General features: G+C 45.5%; 1 protein-coding gene across 4 annotated transcripts in view; it reads right to left on the reverse strand.

Moving 5' to 3' along the window:
- Positions 1 to 939: 939 nt before the first annotated feature.
- Positions 940 to 24202, reverse strand: part of agtpbp1 (ATP/GTP binding carboxypeptidase 1) — a 28514-nt gene continuing 5251 nt past the window's right edge. For 2 of the 4 annotated variants that reach the window (XM_030359573.1, XM_030359575.1), the window contains 23 exons: positions 22045 to 22112; positions 21199 to 21262; positions 20587 to 20733; positions 19987 to 20118; positions 19685 to 19778; positions 19522 to 19559; positions 18858 to 19066; positions 17265 to 17442; positions 14948 to 15042; positions 14455 to 14571; positions 13447 to 14180; positions 12998 to 13081; positions 12697 to 12786; positions 12335 to 12483; positions 12045 to 12132; positions 11417 to 11561; positions 10774 to 10924; positions 10023 to 10203; positions 9501 to 9630; positions 8999 to 9130; positions 7437 to 7613; positions 5499 to 5659; positions 940 to 3198 (listed from right to left, as the gene is read on the reverse strand). In XM_030359573.1, the coding sequence (XP_030215433.1) occupies positions 3015 to 3198; positions 5499 to 5659; positions 7437 to 7613; positions 8999 to 9130; positions 9501 to 9630; positions 10023 to 10203; positions 10774 to 10924; positions 11417 to 11561; positions 12045 to 12132; positions 12335 to 12483; positions 12697 to 12786; positions 12998 to 13081; positions 13447 to 14180; positions 14455 to 14571; positions 14948 to 15042; positions 17265 to 17442; positions 18858 to 19066; positions 19522 to 19559; positions 19685 to 19778; positions 19987 to 20118; positions 20587 to 20733; positions 21199 to 21262; positions 22045 to 22112 (3548 nt within the window). In that variant the 3' untranslated portion in view covers positions 940 to 3014. Of the gene's footprint in view, positions 3199 to 5498; positions 5660 to 7436; positions 7614 to 8998; positions 9131 to 9500; positions 9631 to 10022; positions 10204 to 10773; positions 10925 to 11416; positions 11562 to 12044; positions 12133 to 12334; positions 12484 to 12696; positions 12787 to 12997; positions 13082 to 13446; positions 14181 to 14454; positions 14572 to 14947; positions 15043 to 17264; positions 17443 to 18857; positions 19067 to 19521; positions 19560 to 19684; positions 19779 to 19986; positions 20119 to 20586; positions 20734 to 21198; positions 21263 to 22044; positions 22113 to 23207; positions 23802 to 24202 lie in introns of those variants that run through there. The other 2 variants (XM_030359576.1, XM_030359574.1) reach the window with 2 other exon arrangements.

A 24202-nucleotide genomic window follows, 5' to 3' on the forward strand; every position in this document is an offset into this window, starting at 1 on the left:
CTGAAAGGCTTTGACGAAGAAAGCAAAGTAAAGTATTTAATTGTCTTCAATAAAGAAAAATAGACATATCTCTTTTTTCAAAAGAATGTTTAACGATCATGCTGAGATTTTTGCAGTTTCCCTTTAAAGTGTTAAAAGTGATCTTTGTATGATTCCTTGATGGATATTTTGTTTGACCTGCACAAAACAACACGGGCAATCAAATACTCCTAATCTCCATCTGAAATGCATCAAATATAAAAGCTATAAAATATGAACAATGAATTCCTCATTAACAGAGTGAAAGGCTGCATATTTCTAACTATTCTAACTAGCGATCGGCCGTCACTGGCTTTGATGAATACAAATTGGTATGTGCCATTTTCAATGACAGCACTTCTCTTTGGAAATCAGAGTGGTACCCGTTGCCTAGTGATTTGAGCTCTAGAATGCTGAGAGCAGCGATGTCACAGAAGAAAACGGAAGCGTTCAGTTTGATGCTCAATATAAAAACCTGGGCCGTCTAAGCTACAGCCACACCAGTGGGTAGTATCTACACCATACAGCAGATATTTAGACATAAAGCAGAAAGATTCTTCATTCCAATATGATACTTTATAAAAACACTTTGCACTGTAAAGTGGTGTTTTTTTTTACTTCTTTGTGTTGCAGGGTGGTATATGCCAAATATGCTTTATGTTATTGGTAAAAAAAAAGAGGCAGAAATTCAAAGTGGAAGTAGATTCAGGACATGCATATATCTCCTTATCCAGCAAAAATAATAATGCATTACATGATGGAAATAACAATTTATATTCACAACTGAAGACCTCATCTGTGATAACCAGCTTATGATAGAAAAACGAATTACAAAAATTTAGCTGGTTAAGTGGATACAATAACGGAAATTCGTATATAACCCGCTCATTAACCGAATATGATAGATTGGAGGAGAGGTAATCATGTTTAATGTGTGAATACATGTTTATTTTGTCTACACTCTTTTTGAAATAACTCATACAAACACGACATTTTGTGCATTTTACAGAGCAGCAAGCCAACCGCTTTTCACATTCACATTTTATTTCCCATAATTTAGTACCAAGTTTCAGTGCATTTTTATTACAATCAAATTAGCCGTTTGCTATCTTATCTTATGCCTGCAAAAAAAAAAGTTTCCCAAAGTAAGGTGGACATAAACATTCTGAATCATAACTTTATAATTGAATACAAAGGCAAATACATTCATACGACAGCGTGATATTATGTCATCAAATAAATAAAACCTTATACAATGAATAAACACATATAAATCTAAAACAACTTTCATTTAAATAAGGCAAACATGACATTTACCTGTAACACGGGGGTTGCACACTGAAAACCAATGTAAATTAAACTAGACAAGTAAACATAACATAAATTAGCCATGCACCAACTGTACAAATGCATTAGGAAATTGACCTATAGAACTCCCTCCATTAAGAAAGCAATAAAATACTACAGCTAAACCAAGACTGTATACTCTGGTTTAGAGCACCACCTTTTTGTTCCACACTGCTCCTTTACAAGCTACGATGATAAGACAGAGTATAAAAAAAAAAGCTTATAGTGTTAATTTCAAAATAAAACCTCATATACTTATAATCACTTTGGTTGGGCTACTGGTAATTTAAAGTGGATGAAATGAGTCGGACGAGTGGGATACTGTTCCTGTTGGGGAAAAGTGAGCCTCTATGACATAGGTATATAGCACCCCATGCATTGTGCACCTAGGCTGTACAGCTTTTGATCGTACCGTGTCGATCATTCGGAAAAACGTGACTAGTGTGTGTATGTATACTGTACATTTTTTTATCACTACCTACTTTTGTCATTATTCAGACATTTTAAGCGGTTGCGAACCAACATATAAATACATCAACAAAAAGCAGAACTTTCTCGTGTTAGGTTTGGGGTATAGAGCGGTACGTGTGGGCACGCGCCCTTACTGTGAAGTACCATTAAGACTATGTTTTGCTTAAGAAGTGGAAACATTCTACTGAGCGAGTATAGGAAACAACACATTTTGAGTGAGTCGACAGAATATAGAGGAGGGGAATCCCATGAGGTGCCACAATCAAGGGGACGAGGGTGACGACAAAACAACAACACAGGTAACGTTAAGAGAAGATCTCGTTCAACGGGATGTCAGTGGTGTGTATGTTAATGGCCTATTATTCACATTCAAGAAAAGGCATCTCTTTAAGTGGTCCAGTCATCCCAGGGGCCTCAAGTAAAAAGGGAGGGAAGAGAGGATTACAGAGTGAAAGAATGGAAGTAGAACGATGAAGGATTAAAGAATAGAAGGTGGGGGAGGGGAGAAAAGATGGGAGGAACGCACACTTTTTATTTTACATGACGGGTGTGATAAAGTGCAGGGCGAGAGATGGAGGAAAGGTGTATTAATATGAAGGCAAACTGGTGAGATTTATCAGTCAGGAGAGCCAGCGGGTGAGGTACACACTTCCACAATAACTGCAAAAGCTGGTTTCCACCCAAAACAAAACTAACGCCTCATACAAAGCCGGAGCTGTCCTGTGTCTGTGTCTTGCCTGACTACTCTGGACAGATGCGTGCGGCCTGTCTTCTACTGCTTAAGTCAGACGGGTGAAGCATTGGGGTCAGGTAGAGCATTAACAGTGACGGTGCCCGTGGTTTGGTGTAGGTTGGTTTGAGGACATCTCAGAGGCTATACATGGTGTCTGAGGTCAAGGCTGGGCGCAGAGGGTGAACTGTAATGGCATGAGGAAGCTTTACGTGACAAGGTGACACTTCCGGGGGAGGGTGAATCATTCATTCATTCGTTGGAATGCACAGAGTCGGGCGGCCATCCGGCTCTTGGCTCTACATTACGGTAGAAGGGGGCAAGATGTGCCCCCGTCGGGAGCAAACCCCCCCCGATTTGGGCTTCAACGTGTCGAACGACCCACACCAACCCCACCCATCCAACCCGACACCAACATACCAGCAGTCGCGGGGACCCGACTCATGCTTTATTTTTTGTGGTTGGCGGTCTCGCAGTCCGACAGCGTGTCCAGGTGGAGGGCTGCGTCCTCGGGCTCGTTGCTGGCCTCGACGTCCGGGTCGGGGTCGTCGTCGTTGCTGTCGGCGCTGTAGTCCACCTCCTCCTGGAAGGACGGCTCGTCCTCCTCCATCACGTAGGTGGTGGGGCTGCTGCTGGCCACGGAACACAAAACCACAGCACACACAGTGTTCACTGGGATCACGGGACTACGACAGGGGCTGCACTGCGGGCATGTCTGCGGCGAAACGTTTCTTTTTTTTTGGGGGGGGGGGGTTATGAGCAGGTCGCGAGAAGGGACGTCTTGCTCAAGGACGCCTTCCGGGTAGACCGCGGACAAAGGGGTTTGCAACACCAGACGATGAAAGAGCCCAACCCCGGAGACTGACAGTACTGTTCTTCAGTTCGGATTAAGCACATTGTGCCACCACTGTGAAAGGGGGATGGATTCAGGCTACAAAACAAGATGTTCCGCTCACTCGGGCTGGAACAGTCCGATAATAACAACCGTCAGAGAACTGTACCCGTTTACGATGAATATAGAACTTTTTATTACAGTCTAAAAAGGGATATACTGTCTGATATCAATACTATAATTAAAAAACACTGCACTTAAAACGTTCAGTACTTTTTATAGAAAACAGAATGTTGATGTCTTTCAGAACATGTCCAAAACACAACGCAACCTACAAAACAATGCGACACAAACAATTCCACTCTGCTAATGGAAGAAAGCCTAGCATATATTAGCATCGGGGAAGCTGATAAACAATGATTGTGCTCTGTGTCACTCCTGTGCCTGTTTTTCTCCCTCTGGATTCATAATGGGTAAATGCTTGCTGGTTGTTGAGGTTTTAGTGGCTTTAGTGGGTTTTTAATGGTGTTAATGGTCTGAAATGTGATCCCTGGGAAACAGTCGATCAGACGCTGACCTCCCAACCCTCTCCTCTCATGTATGTTTGGGAGAGGGAGAGGGAGGGGGCGAGAGAGGGGGCGAGAGAGGGGGCGAGAGAGAGAGAGAGAGAGAGAGAGAGAGAGAGAGAGAGAGAGAGAGAGAGAGAGAGAGAGAGAGAGAGAGAGAGAGAGAGAGAGAGAGAGAGAGAGAGAGAGATTTTATTTATTTTTTTCTCTGAGTGTACAGTGAGTTCATTTGTTTTCTTTCTCTGAGTGTGTTCAATCTTTTTGTAATAGCTTCTGTATCAGTAGAGAGCACTCTTGGCTATCTAGATTATGATTCCAACAAAGTCTCTCACTCTCACACACACACACACACACCAAAACAACCAAAAGCCCTTATAGGTCCCCCAATGATCAGCTGCATAAATGATACATGAATAAATCGATGTAAGAGTACAGCAGGGTAGAGACAGAGAGTGCGAGCGAGAGAGGCAGAGACGCAGGACATTAAGTGGCGTTTAGAGCAAATGCATCCTCCCCCATCAGGCTGACAGAGGCCTTCTGGGCAGAGGGATCTCAGAGGACATGGGCTGAGGTGTGCATAACCGGTGTGGTCAGGACCTCCGTCCAAACCACACACTCCGGTGGTCTTGGGCCGTGGTGAAGACGTCCTGAGTGTGTTAAAAGTAAGTACAAATTGAGCTGAACACCAGTTTGTGACGGTGTGTGTGTTTTTATAAATGCAGCAAAATCAATGTAATTCAGGAAAAGCAGGTGAGCAGAAGCAGCTCAACTGTTATTCTATGACAATTTGCCTCCAGTGAAAAGGTACTCATCAATGACAAATGAATGACTGATGTGCGAAATTTAAACTCTTATTAAACAAAACGTTGGTTAGATGGTTGACAGCCTTCATCTGTGAATAGGGTTCGATAGCCCTGCGGGGGATGACGGACAATTAACCTATTCTTTCGAAGTCTTGGCTGCGGTCTCGACAGGCTTTACAGATCCACAGTACACATAGTTTAATGACACTAAGCCTTCTGACTGGCAAGGGAAAACATTGTCCCTGGCTCGCCCCACATAAACAACCACAGGGCAAACGAGGAGAAGGAGACACTTGTGTGGGGGGGGATCTGCTTCCTGGCTGATGGGGTGCTCAACAGGTGCTGATGGGGGCGTCCGCAGAATGGCAATGAGAGCAGCAAACTGGGAGTTTTTCTAGTCAGTCTATGGTTTTCAGAGCATTAGGTGATTTGCATCACAGCGGAATTAAACGGGCCGTTCGTCTCAAGTTGAGCTTTAGAGTGGCGCTTCGAATTTGCTATTACAATGTTGTCCGGTTTAGGAGATGCTTTTATCCAAAGTGACTTCCAGTGGGGAAGTCACTTTCCCCACTGGAGGGGGGGGGGGGGAAGTGACACGGAGTGGAACCCCCCCCCCCCACTGCTTGGAGTCCAACACGACTAGCAGCAGTCAGACCATCCTATCATCCAGAAATACAGTAAACATGGAGGATCTAGTGCCGAGTTGTTTGGGTGTTTCGGAGGTCTCCTACCTGGTCACTTTGGCGCGGGTCTCCATGAGGTCACTCTCCACGTCCAGGAAGTGCTGCTGGGTGCGCAGGCCCAGAGGGGAGGTGAGCCGCTTCAGCCTGAGCAGGGCCAGACAGAACTGGGCGCCCATCTCCTCTAGCTCCCTGGTGCCGATCTGGAGACCCTGGGAGTGGGCGCGGGGGGGGGGGGGGCAGACACACAGGAGCATGAGCGGGACACGCATGGCTGCAGGGAGAACCACACGCCTGTCTATTATGGGGTGCATGCTGTTTCACCGGGTGAACTCGCAGAGCTGCTCTACAGCCACACTGTAGGGAGGCCGACTGTTGGAAAAGGGTTCGGTACCGTCATGTACTGTACGTGCGTGCGACACGTATACACACACGCAGGCACTCATGCGTGTACACACACACACACACAAGCATGCATAGACAGACACACACATACATGCGCACGCACGCACGCACACACACACAAGCATGCATAGACAGACACACACATACATGTGCACGCACGCACACACACACACACACACACACACACACACACACACACACACACACACACACACACACACACACACACAGTTTCTTAGCACAATCCTCATAGGATGCCGAGAGGGAACGTCAAAGCTCTACATAAGCAAACTCATATAGAGAGGCTCTGGGAACCGACAGGAGGTTCCTGCACATCTGGATACACAATCAGGAAGGACAACAAGGGGGATAAGCAGAGGTTAGCACGGCCATGGCCTACGCAGAACACTGCCCCTGGGCTAGTCAGATGTTGATATTGGCCCTCTCAAACGGTCCAATACCACAGCGGAGGAAAGAGGGAAGGAGAGGAATAAATGAATGCAGAGAGATAAATCTAAGATACTCTGTGGTTTTGGTGTGCTTCCTGTGAGGCGTAGACAAAACCACCTCCACGGAATAAACAGTTGCCAAAAAAAGTAATGGCGTCGTGAACAACAGGACTAGTCACGGGAAAGTTTAATACACTATTTAAAATGAAACAGGACAAATGCTCCCCATGTCTGTCCCATTGTCTGAAACGGCTCTAGGCTTTAACTTGGATGGGAGCAACCCTTCAAACAAAGGGACCAAATCGTGCAAGATTAGTATGTGGGAAACAGAAATGAAAGTGGTATTGTTTGTAGGCATATCGTTGATATGAATCAACAATATACCTCCAGAGCTCGAGGTACAGAAAACGTGAGAGCGAGAGCAGTGTGTCACACATACACACGCACTCACGCACACACAGAATAATCTGTAAAGTGGGGCCGACATTACTGTTGCTATCAGCACATTTTCCACCATGCTGAATAATCGAATAGCCAGAATCTGCCTTGCCTTTTCAAATATCCAATTCATTTTCTGCTGTATTCTGCTTCTTATGCAGTGCCATGTTATTACTGGTCCGTTTGAATTCAGTTTCCATCAATCACAGTCTGTCGTCCTACAGCTGACCATTATTTATTTATTTAACGCAATCAATTAATGATGAAGCAATCAGCTGGTGTAATGAACAATGGAGCTCCTTGTAGTTCTAGCCAGGGTAAGCTAACGGGTGATTGACCTGGTCAGAGGGCTCCACCTTGTGGCCATTTTGTGATTCAAAAGTCTAAGCCATGCCTTTATATACTAATTTATGCCACACGCATTCCTTTCCACACGTGCATTCATCTAAACAAGCACATCCATTTTCGCATGCAGGTGTCTCACACATATGCAATTTCCCCCACACACACCTATCTCCAAACGCACACCAATCTCCACACACACACACATCCATTTCTGAACGCACACCCGCCTCCACACACACACAATTCAACACACACACACACACACACACACACACACACACACACACACACATATCTTCACTAGTGCATCCATCTCGTCACACACACACACACACACACACACACACCTCACCTTATACTTCCCCTGGTCACAGCCACACAGCGTGCTCTCCATAGTGTAGCTGCGCTGGACCCCTATCTCCCGCCAGACGACCACGCGGGCCGTGGACTCCTTGGAGCGCTCCACCACGAAGCTGCAGCTGCCCATGCTGAAGGCAGAGGCCATCTGGGACAGAATCTTAGGCAGAGTCTTGGGGGGAACGGGGGAGATGTCAGCTGTTAGATCGGGAGGATGCAACTTGTGCTTCTGTTCAGACGTCAGGGAAGGCTTGAAATGTACCGAGCACGTTTGTTGCACCTCATGTTTGCGTTTTCAATTTTGATTGAAACACAATTCAATATGAGGGTATAATTAAAAATACATGTGGGTTGATATTGTTTAACAGGTGGCAGGATATTGCTTACGGACATAGGGGAGAAGCCGCTGATAGGAAACAAACCACTTCCCTCATCAAGAGGGATGCTGGGAAATACCAATTAAAAATCAGCCTGTCGAGACTTGAGGACTTAAAAGCATCCAGCGCAGTTCTTCCCACAGCACTAATCATAACGCTGGTGTTTATTGCATTACAGTTTAATTGCGCAAACATAATTTAATAGTGACGCATAGGAAGTCGGGCCAACATATTAGAACTGTGAACATGACAATGTCTGTGACAGTGTCTCAGGTGACTGTACCGATTGTGACTCTAATTGCAAGGCTGAGTTTAAAAACGATTTCATTAAAGAGACTATCCCATTTTACCTACCGGTGCCCGCATGCACACACCTTGTAAGAGCAAACCAAGCTCATAAGCGGCCACTCTCACGAGTTTCAAAATGCATCTAGTTAAATACCGTGAACGTTTGTGTTCTTCTATTACGGTACTACTACAATTTTCTCAACCTTGATGATAACTAATGGAAGTTATTTGGCCTACTACTCACTTACACATCCTCCAATCTCAAGGTAACCCATATCGATCACTGTCACCCTGGCCTTGACTCCAGCCATGTCATATTTGAAGTATGCCTGCTTGTACACTCTGAAGGAAGGACTCCTGTCCTGTGAATGGAACGGCCACAGGGTTGCCTCTGTTGTTGTGCCGTTGCTGCTGTGTGTATTCTGTGCAGGGAGCTGGTGGGCAGAGCCCCACTATTTGGCCAAATGCCAGTCACCTGAGCAGGCCTGGCTCAGGAGTCTCTAAAGCAGCCCTGGCAGATTGGCATTGGTGTATCCCTGGCTTGCAGACTGACATTTTGTAACATTTGTGTTTGGTTGTAGCACTTAACCATTGACTCACATACACTCCAAATGCACACCCACTGCAGACACACTGATCTAGAGACAAAGCACATGTCAGGAATGCATTCTATATCCTTGATTAAACATTATGTGTTTAATTCAAGGCTATGGTGGCCCCCCTCTTGTTATTGCACACCGTTGAGCCAGGATGTAACAGTGCGTGTGTGTGCGCGCGTGTGTGCGTGCGTGCGTGCTTTTGTGTGTGTACGTAAAAGAGTGTTTGACAGTGTGTGTGTGTGTGTGTGTGTGTGTGTGTGTGTGTGTGTGTGTGTGTGTGTGTGTGTGCTCACCCTGTATCCCAGGTCTTCATGTAGATCGCAGGAGGAGGTGCTGATGTTGGACTGCCAGACTGTCTCCTTCACACTGCAGCCATACATGAACACGTTCTTCTTACGAGAGTGACCGTGGTAGTCACAGAAAACCTGCGGTATCACACACACACACACACACACACACACACACACACACACACACACACACACACACACACACACACACACACACACACACACACACACACACACACACACACACACACACACACATTAGACTGAATGTTGGTTGCTGCTCATCCTAAATCAATACAAAATAGAACATCAGGCAACTTATGCCAGGGATGTATGCCCTCATGGTATTGTAGCTTGACCAGACTGTATTCTTGACCGGACTGTAGTGTATATCAAAATCAACAGTGCATTATCAGCAGATCAATGGGATTCATGGTAAACGGTGCAACATGGAAAACCCCAGGCAGTTCCAATGATTCAAGAGGAAAAAATATAATGTTTTCACCAGTGGCGCCCTCTGTATGTGAGCGAGGTACTGCAGGAGGCTCTTGGTGTGGTAGATTGTTGGGTGGAGCTCGTGGCTCGGGTTCTGCCACTGGCGGTTCAAATCCTCACCGCTCAGAGAGCAGCGGTGACTACAGGGGGAGAAGAGCGGCGGATGAGAGACCGAGCACGAGGACGACAGCTGGAGTCTTTCAGGATCAGAACGCATGTTGGAGAAATCTATCACGACACATCCGTATTAAACAAGTTAACGACAGGCCGCATTAGAGGAGATTGTGTTGAATCGTTGTTGCGCGGCGGAATGACGGTGAAGCGTTGTACACTGTGTAACATATTGGAAAAACGACAGCGAAGCAGCAATTATGTGTCAGAATGAGCCACGCTTAGATGGCCGTGCGGTGTTGGTCACGCCCCAACGACGCGTCTGTAATGAAAAATGTGAACCTTGTGTCTCCCTATTTAAGTCCACATCGTGGTTGACATGAACGCGGGACGCTGCGACGGCGAGTGTGTGCCCGCTCACTTTCCGTTGATGACGCCGTCGGGGTTGAGCATGGGGACGATCTTGAAGATGTAGGCCTCTCGCAGGCTGTGGGCCAGCTGGCTGGAGCCCATCAGGAACTCCAGCGTGCCCTTCATCACCCAGCTGGCGTTGGTCTCCCCGGGATGCACCCTGGCCGACAGGAAGATCACCGGCCGGTTCTCTTGGGGCAGAGGAGAAGGGTGGTACTCGTTAGGGACTGTGTCCATTACGTCATTTAGCATAAGCTTGTATCCAAAAAAGACTTGCAGTGAATTCAGATACACGTCATTAAGGGGTGAAAGAGTAATGGGATAGGGTTGGTCATCTTGATCAGAGATGCCTACAGATTAGTCTGTGGACTTCAGGGGATCTTACTCAGAACGGCTGGGAGAAGAACACCCTGACTGCTGGACTATCCGGCATGTGATTATGAATGAAGGCCAACATGGAGACGAACACAAGGCGTGAACGTGGACTAAAACGGACTGGACTAAAACCTGATTAAGTGATGGATAAGGATAATGTTCATTCCTAATGCAGCAAGGCTGCCAGAGTGTAATACTCTACTCTCTTACTAACACTCAATCACTGTTCCCATAAAGCAAGGGCAGAAATAATAAGATAAAAAATACACGTCAGTGAATCTGTCTAATTATAAAGCATAAATGAAGCACACCGAAGATATTCAGCCAAACTGGCAAGATTCGATTTTAGGCTGTTCAATGACAAAGACCAGCGCTTAGGTACTTACTGAACGGACAGAGGTGGTCGTTGGTGGTGGCCTCGGGCATGGCTGTTATGGTGAGGAGGGGGCAGCTGTTTCCTGCCAGTGTCTCACACAGGACGTCCTGTCTCCAATAGATCTGAGGGCTTCTCAGGTCCTCAAGCTTGGACAGGTGCATCTTCACCAGCAACAGAGGAAAGGGGGCGAGCGAGGAGAGCGGGAGAGAGAGAAATGTAATATATATAATTTGTACGACTGCCAACTGCAAGGTGGTGAATCAGAAGCAGAGCACCACTTTAACCTGCGGTTTCAATAAAGACGTCTCGCGCGATTACAGACCTCAGAAAAACCTTTTTACCGCTCGCTTTATTAATCATCAGCGTCTGGGTAATGTCACAGATTAATGAAATAGCGCTGAACTCTTGTCAATTCCACAGCAGGCTGCGGAAGCGCCGTTAGCTGAACAGCATGATAGCTAAAGAGCCACTAGCATCTGGTAAAACAGTAGGGGTTTCATGCGCACGCACGCACGCACACACGCACACGCACACGCACAAACACACACACAGGAAAAATACCATCCTTCAGCGTATACAAGCAGGCACACTTTAAATATGATATGGCTGGCGTCAAGGCCAGGGTGAAAGTGATCGGTATGGAAGAGGCATACCTTGAGGGTGGAGTATGTGTAAGGGTAGTGGTAGGCAAAGTAGCAGACGTCGTCCTTATGGCTGAAGTTCATGGTGAACGTCATGGTGTAGTATGACTTTCCTTTCTGGCCGCCTGTGGCAATTGAACTCCTGGAGAAATGGTTTCTGCAAGAGCCAATCGAAACTTACATCAGGCGATAAGTAGCCGCATTTAGAAAGCATCACAATTTGTGAAGTTTGTAAATCTTCTACATATCCGTATTATAAAAAATGTATTAGTTGTAATCCTATGTTTTGAAGGAGGGGGAAATTACGTGTTCACAATGCAGCTACTGCAGCCATATACTCGTACTCAAAACATATCTGAAGTACGTTAAAGTTCACATATGTTTCTCAAGAAGTCTCAAGAATAAAACGCACCCAGCCAGGAGACAATCCATACAGGGAGATGTTCTTTGGTTCATGTTTGCCCACTCCCACCACCAAGGTAAATTCTTAGACAACGTCAAAATAATATTATAATATATAAACTGTAACTACCACTCAAGCCACTATAGGCTGCTAATGGGAACACATTCAAGTGCAGGTTTAAGTGGTAAGTGCAACGCTATATGATGTGTACGAGCCAAGGTGAAAGGGATTCCATACTTGTAGTAACAGATGTCTTCTCCTGTTCTCACCCAGCGAGGCTTACCCCCAATCGCCTCCTGCACAGAATACATCAGTACCTGCATACCTGGATGGACACAAACACACACCCACACATAGATACACACTTAAAACTACAGTTCACCAGAATATTTTGGCTAATTTGATCTAGTGTGTTTATGGTTTACTTTGGTATCGGGTAAACTTCATGGTTTGGGAGTTTGCTGTGAATCAACCAGATGTATCTCCCACACATCGATTATAGACAGGGCTATTCCAGGAGGCCTTACCGTAATTAAACTGGCTGTTGGACTTCTCACAGTTGATGATGTTGAAGCGGTAGTCCGTTCCGACGCGCATCCCGCTCACCTCAAAATAGAACCACTGGTGATAGTGGTTACTGTTGATGTCCGAGTTGAGCACCAGGTCATACTCATGCCTGCACATAGAGAAACACCGTTCAGTAACCAAACACCAGACAGCAACACCTAGAACAAGCCTTTTGACACACACACACACACACACACACACACACACACACACACACACACACACACACACACACACACACACACACACACACACACACACACACACACACACACACACACACACACACACACACACACATCTTGATTAAACTACAACGTACTGCCTGACATGGATAGCCTTTCTGAGGTTGCCGGATTCAAATTGTGAGTTGAACTTCAGTGACTCTCCATCGTCAGCAATCACAGGGCCACTAGAAAGCAAACAATAGATCTGGATTTAGGCAGAGAACGGCGCTGCAGAAAAACGGCGACGGCTGAATGCATTTAAATGAAAAAACATTTTCAAATGTCAGATTGGGGCTTTTACAACTAGGGATGTATTTGTTATGCACAACACATTGTAAAGATGGATGACGAAGCTAAACTGTTCAGGGCACAACAGATGAAAACATTCAAACTCACCTAGGAATATCCAGGTCATAAACGACTTTGTCCAAGATGTCATTTGGGTGAATCAACCTCTCAATGTCCTGGAATATCTTAGCCCTGCAATAGCACCAAGAGAGAGTCTTTAACACATACATTACCTACTTTGAGCAGATGCTTTTCGCTACAGCGATGTATAATGAGGTCAGATAAAGGTAGGTACATTTAGGAGCAGTTAGGGTTTAGGCGTCTTGCCCAAGGAGGCCAACAGGTAGACAGAGGACTGATGGAATCAAATAGGGCTGGGCAGTTAATCCAATTTCATCGTGATTTCGATTTCTGTGTCAAACGATCTGTAAACTAATATAATCAATATCCTTTTCTAAGTATATTTATCCATTTTATTCTTTAAATATTTCCGATTTGAACACTTCCTATAACTCTGGAGGCCCCCCCAGTGCTCGCCCTCTCACAGAGCCCCTCACCTCTGCACGCCGTAGGCCCTCTCCAGCAGCGGCTCCCTGAAGGTGGGGGCCACGTGGCCGAAGTAGTCGGGGTACGCCACCTCCGAGTACCGGGGCACCGAGGCCGTGCCCTTCACCATCTCCACGTACAGGTCGGGGTCGTGGAGGGGCAGCAGCAGGGCCGTGTCGGGCACCTCCAGCAGGGGGCCCTCCTCCTCGGGGCCCTCAGAGCCGCAGTCCGACCCCCCGGCGCTGCTGCCGCCACCCCCCCCTCGGCGCGCCGCGGCGATGCCCCCGACGAGCAGCGGGGAATGGATGTGTCGGGTGGAGTTCACCGGGGGCTCGTCCACCCCTCCCCCTCCTCCACCTCCTCCGTTCAGAGGGCTGTCGGCCTCCAGGGCCACGCGCTCCAGCACGCGCACCAGCTCCTGCTCCAGGCCCGTGCCCCGGGGGGCGGGCCGGGGCCCCGGGGCCACGCCCTCTTTGGCCACGCCCTCTTTGGCCAAGCCCTCTTTGACGTCTTCGGTCAGGTGGATGCTGGCTAGTTCTAGAGGCGGCAGGGGGGACGAGGCCGGGGCGGGCGCCAGGGGCGTGGCAGGTCTACAGGAAGAGGGGGCGGAGGCCGGGCGTCCCTCGCCGGGGTCACGCTGAAGGGGCGCGGTTTGGACCGCGGGCACGGTGATTGGCCGGGGCGATTTGGTGGCCGATGTGGTGGAAGTCTCCGAGGACATTTTGGCACAGTCAAAATCGTACCCCTGTGATGATGAGATATTGTACATCTTGTTCATTGATTTTTGAGGAAATATGTTTTGTCTTTTTGAATTTCTTTATTTAACCATTTTATGTAAACATTTATTGCTGGAAAACATGGATTTTTTTTTTTTCAATGTAGTGCACTAAACTAGTCAGGTATAAATTATAGATATTGTAAAATTTGTGTCGTAAATGAAAGGTTGAGGTAAATGTTGAAGCATCAACTCCCAGTTTGAATGGATCCACACGCGTCCTCCCGTAGGGAACGCCACTGACCTGGAAGTCCTCGGACAGCTCCAGGAAGAACTTGTCGTACACCCTCAGCTCCTCAAACGGACGGCTGTGGATCTCTCTGGGACGCAGCTTGCTGAGGTCCGTCTCTATGTCATCGTTCTGCGGAGTCATTCGACAAAGGATTCACTGAGACGAGTGTGGAAGGATATCCCAGAGTTTTGTTACCAAGAGTTTTTTTATTTTTTATTATGAACCACTTCTTCGGTCGACGAGTTTCAGAACTGGTTATACATGAATACGCAATCCTGTTAATGTAAGTTACGTTGCTTAGAGAGCCAGGTGCATCGCAAAACCTTGACTACGCTCCAAAGGTCTCTCATCTCACAGAGACATCCTGTACCTTGGGTGACCAGTTATCTCCCCAACCATGAATAAATGACCAAGCAGAAGGCAGTTTTAATTATCTCTCGTTGGTATAAACTCAAAGTGTGTGCGTGTGCGTGTGCATGTGCGTGCGTGTGCGTTTTAGTTGTACCCCAGCGCGACAGTCCTTCTCGTCCTCTTCGTTCTCTGTGTCATTCTCCATATCCGCCTCAGTCTCCTCATCGCTGTCGTCCACGACGTCGTCCACTACGAGCACAGACACACACACACACACAGGTAAACACAAACACTTAAAACACACACACAGGTTAACATTTCCATTGACACCAAAGTGGTGCATGTGAGCTGTAGGGTTATTATGGGTGAGTCACTGTGCTGTGACAGAGGGCCAGTGACCGGGGGTGGATCGTAAGCAGCCATGACACAGAGCTTAGCTCCTAATCCGAAGAGAGAGAGAAAAGATCTACGCAGAGATATGATTCTTCAAATATACCCTTAAAAGCCCATTATCCCATTCTTTTGTAATTCCTATTCTAGGGATCGCTGCGTTTAGTTCAGATGAAAACATTATTTGGTGGAAATCAGAACGAATAACTACATTGCTTTAATACTCTTTAGACACAGATAATAAACGTCAGCCAATGTTCTACACTCACAAAATATTGTAATGTCTTTGCCAAGAATAACAAAGGAACATTTGCTTGAATCTGCACACCCCTGAGCACCTGCATGGCTGGGTCAGCGATGGAAGGCTCATTAACTATTCAGACATGGAGCACCTGGGCACATGAACAGTCTGTGAGCCTGAAGCACATTTCGGCGATGTGGGCGGAAACTGTACCAGGTGTCTAAAGGGTCAGAAGGGACAAGAGAGACCCAAACCAACAGTGTTGGCACCAAGAAAATGTTGGTTTTCAGTATGCTTTTTGTACGCCAACATATGCTTAAAAATGTAACTATGGACAGGTTACTTGTCAGCATTAGCGAACCGTGACTCTTAAACCTTGGCCCTCTGACCCCCCCTTCCCAGTCGCGAACAAGCAGACCACCAGTTTAGCTTACTGTGTCCTCTCTATAGTACTGCAAAAGGTAACTATGACAATTCCAACTTATTGAAAGATAAAATGAATACGCTAGTCCAGCCTTAGCAATGCAACGAGCAAACAGTACAGAGAGAGTGAGAGTTATCACCAAAACTAAAAACAGCTCTCTCTTAAGCAAAATGCAAATCCTCCTGACAAATAATCCCGTCATCAAACAAGCTGTGAGGGCACTTCATTAGAATATATAGCCTTATATAGAGACAACGGCCTGGGGTGCAGAACGCATGACAGCAGACAATCAATCAAACACCCTCAGTAAAGCTTTTGCTTTTTATGAGTTGAAATGCCTTTCAAAAGCTATGGTTTTCTGAACGCATTTTAGCTCTGGTGTGGGAAGTTCACCTCGAAAACTGTAGATAATTCATCAGAAACAATGACCTCCTCACTAGCAGTTAGGTTACTCGGGGCGGCTGCCGTCATGAAGTAAAGCAATTCACGCCCATAAGCTTATATCCAGTGTAATGGATTTTTGTCCCTCACAGTGGGCAGAACTTGGCATAAAGTTAGCGACAACAAAGCACACCCATTGAGAGGGAAGATATGATTGGTCAATTTTACTGTCGTTTGAAATAAGTGTCATCGAATTAATATTACGACCTCTGTGAAATTATAGCGGACCCGTCCACCAATCAAAGAGCTGCCTAGCACATAACCTCCCTACAACCGCAGAGTCAGCAGCATTCTGAGGCTGACAAAAGGGGCTTCTTTCATTTAACCCTTCACATTCCAACACAATTTGAATAGGCCGTTTCTAAGGGTTTATTTCCTCAGAATTCTTTTTGTTAAATATGGATTGTCAAATAAAATTGAAAAAACCTGGAATACCTTAGGCCCTCTCTGATGGCTTCCTCTCTGCTTATCAGGATACGCTTTCGCAATGCAGCAGAAGGCAAGCATGTCCTTTTAACATGCCCATCTGTAGGCCTCTGGGAGTGTAGGTGTAGTGGAACGACTGAGGGGTTTCATCAGTGAGTGAGTGCATGAGTGGTAGTGAGTCAGTGAGTGAGCGAGTGAGAGAGTGAGTGAGTTAATGAGTGAGTGAGTGAGTGAGTGAGTGAGTGAGTGAGTGAGTGAGTGAGTGAGTGAGTGAGTGAGTGAGTGAGTGAGTGAGTGAGAGAGTTAATGAGTGAGTGAGTGAGTGAGTGAGTGAGTGAGTGAGTGAGTGAGTGAGTTAATGAGTGAGTGAGTGAGTGAGTGAGTGCGTGAGTGCGTGAGTAAGAGTGCATGAGTAAGAGTGTATGAGTGGTAGTGAGTGAGTGAGTGAGTGCATGAGTGAGTGGGTGAGTGAGTGAGTGAGTGAGTGAGTGAGTGAGTGAGTGCATGAGTGAGTGAGTGTGTATATGCGTATGCTTTTGTGGCGCCAACCTCCAGGCATTTGGCTGTAGATCTGTGCCACCGGGCCGCCTGCGGGCACGTGTGGTAGAGGGTAGTGAAAGGCCGACTTGATGGTGGGCAGAGGCAGGCGGTTCTTGGGAAAACACTTCCTCATGATGAGACTGGAGGTGTTCACCAGAGGGTCCAGCGTCCGCACTGGGAGGCACTCCTGGGAACCAGACAAAATACAGGAGGGCAGGAAGTTGAACAACAAGACTTGCTCGTTCTTAAGTGATCCTCCTTGAAAAACATTGAGGTTGAAGAAAGGCTTGTGGTACTTATTCAGGCTTGGATTAGGGTTGAAGAGCGTGATGTTTTCTGTTTTGAAGACCCATATAAAGTAGGGTATGGCAGAAATATTAAGTCCATGGGATGATGTGTTCCTTCGTAAGTTTGTGTATATTATATTGAATTGTGGCGGAATACAAGCTGATAAAATATAATAAGATAAATATTGTTTTGTTCTTTTATAGATTTTACCTAGAAATGCATTCCTTCTAGTTGGTTAATCATAAATTAGACAAACAGGAACATAACAATAGTTAGCTTTATTACTTTCCTAAATTTCAGATGAAAGTAAATAAGACATGAGTAACATTGTAGGCCACGGTGACACATCGTGTCTGCGATCGGATCTGGCAGATCCAATCCCAGACTCGTGTCCAGACTTGACAGATAAATGCAAACTCTGTGGCTGGATCTGTGATCATATTTCTCGGTCCTGGTAAATATTTAAATACTTCCTGGGGAAAATGCTGCTGATTGCCAAAAGAGAAGCCTCTGTTCTTTTCCCTTAAAATGCTAAATTTTTGTTGCTCCCGCAACGGTCGTGCAATGTTCAGCAGAGCACAGATGATGTTGCTGAGAGGTATAGTTTCATAGTCAACATTTAATTTGACCGTCATTGCTGCAGGTCATAAATTAAATGAAATCATACCATGAAAGTAACTTTACTTTGGTGCAGAAACAAGCATTAACCGCATGCATTACATTCTTAAGGGGCATTTTTGGTTGATTTGCTGTTCAAGGTTGTAATTAAATAGCAAGTAACCTGTCCACAGCGTGCACAGTCCACTGCTACCAGACCTGATCACAATGTAGGCCAGACCTCCTTTGTGATCTGGTGTATCGGATCCCAATGCAACCAAGATCTGATTCATGAGTGTCCTGACAATTAATGCATCTCAGCAGGATCGCCATTTCAATACGACAAAAATCACATTGAAACCACGAAGAGTAACCGTAGCCCCTATTGCTTTTAGGGGACGGTCTAACTTAGCGATGCATGCTTAGAACAGGAAACAGTATAGCTCTCAGTGTTGAAAATAGAAACGGCGGGTCGGATGGTCTAGTGCGTTTGACTCCCAGCGAAGAGGTTCTGGGTTCAAACCCTACCTGTAGGCATCCTAGAGCTAGATGCCTAAAACCTACCTGGTCCTAAATGACACAAAAAAGTACACTGTAAGGCACTATGGATCAAGGCATCTTCTTCATGACTAAATGGTACTACTAAACAAAGCAATCCCTATCCTCGATCTATTGATCTATTATTGACAGCAGATACGACATGGACGCGGCGCTTACGTTGGAGGTGTTGTAGAGGACTCTCATGCCGTCGGCCTCGATGAAGGCAGTCCTGCCGCACTTGATGTTGGTGATGTTCCTGAGGCTGGCCAGCAGGCCCTTCCGGATCAGCATGTGCCGTTGCCGGGTGTCATTGCGGTGCCAGTCTTGGTAGGCGAACAGCAGGAGGGGGACGTGCCCTCGGTCAACCGCCCGCCGCGCGTTGGTCTCTACACAGGAGAAGAGAAGGAATGAACATACGTTATGTGGCGGGCAACAGTCTGGGGGGGGACGGGGGGGGGACGACTGCATCACCAAGAGCCAAGGGCACTTACTCATTTTGATAGATTTACCCTTAACTAGAAAATATGACATGCTTATCTAAGTGCTTGTTTATTTTGGGTTGTCAAGTGTAATCCAAGTGAATAAGGAAGAAGCGGATGCTTCAGTTTGTGTCATTCATGATCATTTAGGTTGTCTGTCAGGCGCCTGCGTTGTTCTTTCGCCCGCATTAGGTAAACAAGCATCAAGATAATCATCAGTTTAGCGTTAGCACTAGCTGTTAAGCAGACAGAGGGATTGAGGTGACAAACCCGGACGGGAAAGTACGCCGGTTTCAAACGGATAGCAAACAAACTAGTGACAGCTAGGCCATGGAATCGTTAGTGGGGTGTAAAGAACTCACTGGATTTGAGGAGGGCTCCCAGAGTGTCCAGGGCCACCCTGTTGATGTGGGACACATGACAAGGTGAGTTAGAATGGAGGACGAGCACACGCATGGCCGGCCGGAACATGCGACAGGAGACGACACTTGTGTGTGTGAGTGCTTTGTAAACGTGTGGCTTTACTTGAGCAGGGTGGTGTTCTTCTTGGTGTGCGGCCCCACGATCTTGAACATGAGCTCCACTGCACCGCTTTTCCCCAGAGAGATGGCGTTCACCGCTGCACAAAAGATGCACACATACCCCCCAAGGACCTCAATCGGAGAAACACTTGGGTCTTTATTGATTTGCAAAGACTCATGGAGGGCAGACGATCTAATGAACTGATTAACCCAAAAGAGGAAGTAAGAAGGACAGAAACGGAATTGAATCCTAATCAGACTTCCCACTTCTCTATTACACAGAAACAGTCTTGCGGATCGGCTTACAGTTGGAAGAGTAGACCCTGAGGACTTGCAGGCAAGGCAGAACCAGTTTGGAGTTGAGGAGGTTCTGTTTCAGTAGGTTGACGGTGACATTCAGTGCTCCAGTCAAACGGGCCTTCACCCCAAACTTCCTGTCTGCGGAGGAAGAGAGGTCGTCAGGGAGGACAGAGTAACAGGGTCGGTTTATGTGTACTGTTTGCATGTATGGATAATTCTCATAATTACATGGTAGCCTGTTTGTAGTCATGTAAACTTCAAATGAAGCCAGGCAAAGACTGAGGGTTGTATACATTCTTCGTTTTTAAGTTGTCTCAGGCAGGGATACAAAATGTTTAAAAATATATAGCCATGTAGAGCTGGAGTCAACATAAATGTTGATATTTCACTGTCATCAATTTATCAGCATGAAAATTAAATGTTTTTCATATCGTTTTAACCACAAATTTAGATATATCAGATATTAGTTAAAAGAGAATGCCACAATGGAGGTTATGTTTTTAAAACAAAGATTTGTCAAATGAGTTATAAATTCATACCCGTTTACGTGAACTTTACAGGGACTTTGGTAGCCCAGGCCTATGCTTGCGCCTGCTGTGAACATACCTTTTGGTCCCACTTTGGCCAGCAGGGAGTGAAGCTGCAGCATGAGTTCCTCACTGGGAGGAGACTCTTTGCTGGCAGAGATCAGCAGCTTCAGTAAGATGGCGGGGCCCCCCTTGGACACAAACACCGCCACCCTGCGCCCTCCGCCTGTTACACACAAGAGAAAATGTCAAAACTGATCATGGAGAATGTATACAAATTTAAGAAATTTACAAAATGGTTTTGATTTTATAATTATCTATTTTTTTTTTATTAAGATATTTTGTCCCATCAATTGACCTGTGTGAATGTAGTCAAGGGTATAAACACACACACACACACACACACACACACACACACACACACACACACACACACACACACACACACACACACACACACACACACACACACACTGTCTGTCTGTCTGTCTGTCTGTCTGTCTGTCTGTCTGTCTGTCTGTCTGTCTGTCTGTCTGTCTGTCTGTCTGTCTGTCTGTCTGTCTGTCTGTCTGTCTGTCTGTCTGTCTGTCTGTCTGTCTGTCTGTCTGAAAATAAATGTTTCGGTCAATATGAAAGGGAAATTAAAATGTCTGGCAAATACTAGACATTTTAGCTACTTTGAGCTACTTACCCACAGTAAGTAGCTCACTGAGGATATAAAGAATGTTCAAGGTGGTCTGAAGATCTCGGGAATTCTGTAAAAAAACAGACACAATGACAACATCCAATGAATGAATAAATGAAATAATATATATTTTTTTTTTTCAAACAAAGTTTCAATTTAATTGCACCGCAGCACTAGCGCTATTCAAGAGCATTCAAAGAAATGCAATAGCGCAGACGACTGAAGGAAAAGAAAAAACAATCCTAACCTGAGGTTGTTACCTAAGTAACAGCATGTTATTATTAGAAGGTAGAGCTTTTTGATATAGGAGGAGTGCGAAGCATTGGATCGTGATGAAAGAGATGTCGAGGAGCGGGCGGGAGAAAATAAAAAGGACCACCTATGCAATCAAAACATTTTACAATTGTTTTAAAATGAGTGAATCTTTTAAAATGGCCCTGTACACAGATAGATGGTACATGGCAAAGGAATGCCTATAGTGCGACATAGTGGAGAAAAAAAAAAAGGGCTGCGACCAAATGTGTGAGGGGTGCCACCAGTAGAAAAGGTTAGTATTGAGCCCTGCATCAAAGCCATCGTTTAAGGATCTAGCGATGATTGTGTTTCCAGGTCAAAATGGATGTGAGGCGCATCTCTGACCTGCACAGAATGAACACGTGGACCATACCGCGACCAAGCTGTTGCATCCGACGATGATCTGACTGATGGTGTCTTAATAGCATTTACTCCGGGAATGAATGCAAACGCTTAATACAATTAGGGTTTTCCACAAAACAGCTAATCATTTGAATGATTCCTTCCTGCATGCATGTTAACATAATGAACGATTCAGATTATAATGTTGTCACAGACCTCCAGGGAAGCCAGGATGACCTCCATGCCAGTTGAGCCTTTGGACATCACCTCCTTCTTGGTCTTCTCTAAAACACACAGCATTCAGGGATTATTTTTCCACCCATGTCAAACCTTGAATACTTTACATATACTTTACACAACTTTAGAGATACAGAAATTCTTGTGGAATGTAGGAAGCATTCTTTAATATATCTGCTGTGACAACTTGCACTACTTACACTTGAAGTTATTTTTATGAAACTAGGTTGTGCAGCAACAAACTTTATTTTTTTACATGGACATCTGCTAAATGACCAAATATAATATAAATGTATGCATTTTGCACAAGAGATAAATGCAATCCCTACACATGGAACAAAAGATAACAAATACTGTAGATAACAATAATGTCAATAGTCAATAAACACTTTCTTTATTATTGTATGCATTCCCATCACCATGATCAGTATGTACACCAGCATCTCATATAAACATAAAGTAAGAAAGTATAACATTTTGTGTTGGCAGAGCTGTCACAGTAAACACCCATCACAGGGTGTCATACTGGGTGTCAAAGACGTCTGAAATGATTTCAGCGATTCAGTCGGGAACTCGTGGGCCTCACTGAACCAACGCTGTTCAGCTGGGCTTTCTCCATTTCTGCCATTCTATTCTCCCCCTCACTGCCTATCTCTCACCCTCAAGACTCCTTGTTCTGATTGAGAATTCTGAGGCCCCCACAGGTCTATGCCCCAGCATCTGCCTTCAGAGCTGAGAAATTCCGCTCTCCTTTTGAGGCGGAAGCAATGTGAGAAGACTGCTGACAGCCTCTGCACAGGCCAGCACGCAGAATTCAACACAAAACAAAACACCGAAATGCCAAGAAGATAATTACACAGACAGATTCAAACTGACAACCACAAGTTTCTGAAGCAATATCAAAAGAGGAGAGATATTGAAGATAGTCTTCAAAATGGCCATTTTGGCGGCCTTTATGCTGATGCTGAACAACAAGACACTACCTTTCGGAAGTCTACAAATGTAGTACGGTATTCAAAACGTGTTAGGGGCAGAGTCGGGGAACAAAACCATAGCAACATTGTTGCGCTGTGGTAGAAAACAATGAAGGTTTAAAAGGATATTCGCCAAATGTTAGTATGTAATAGTGGAGAGGACTGTACCGTCAGGGGAAGAGGGGCAGGGTCCAGACCGTGTTCCATTGTTATTCAGCTCAGAGGATCAGACAGACATCCCTCTGTAGTCAATGATATCAGTCTATCTCTCAGTTCACTTAGATGCAAGTATAAGTAAGGTTAACTTAAAGTATGAATTATACAAGAATAAAAAGGTAAATATATTTACATCGGAGCCAAATGTTAAACACTTGATATTACCTGGCTTTCCTTGGTCAACTAGTGCATGCATTCTGTGGGACATTTACATGTGTTCCTCATTCACAAGTTACAAAAGATATATCTCCAACCCTCTCATTTCTGTATAGGTGGCCTCTAAAAGACGGCTGGCTCACGTCACGGTGAGAGGAAACGCCCTGCTATGGTTTCTCGTCTGTAGTTTTAGAATGTATATTCTGTAGGCTTAAATTAGAGTCAGGGTAACAAATCCATACCCCGGTTAAAATCAGACAATACCAGCTTTAGAATCATGACTGTATATGACACAGACAAATAAAGCGGCATTAACTATTAGAAATGCATATTTTAGGGTTTAAATTCATATGCCTTTCACAGGGCTCATCTCTTAAACACATGTGGTAAGTCATGGTGATTTAAGATCAGGTTAATAAACAAGGCGAGCAATGGATTTTAATGAAAGACCTCACTTCATATAACTAATGTATAATATGTAACTTAATGTAACTAATGTTTAATATGTAACCCTTTTGTACGTAATGCTTGATTTACTGTATGGAATGTGTTTCAGACATCGTGGGCGGGACATAAATGCTAATGGTGAACGTCAAGAGCCCGTAGTTTAGAGCATTGTGATTGGCCAAGGATACCTTGGGGGTGGCCACACAATTAGGATATAAAGTGGAGCTCCAAAACAGTTTGCGAGTTCTTTGCAAACCAACTCAGGTGATGTTTTTACTCTCTGCGGTGACAATAAAGCCTTGATCATTCAAACCTAGTCCTTCTCGACCTCTTGTAATTTTTAG

The sequence above is a fragment of the Gadus morhua genome, chromosome 6, assembly GCF_902167405.1.
Source record: "Gadus morhua chromosome 6, gadMor3.0, whole genome shotgun sequence".
Lineage (NCBI taxonomy): Eukaryota > Metazoa > Chordata > Actinopteri > Gadiformes > Gadidae > Gadus > Gadus morhua.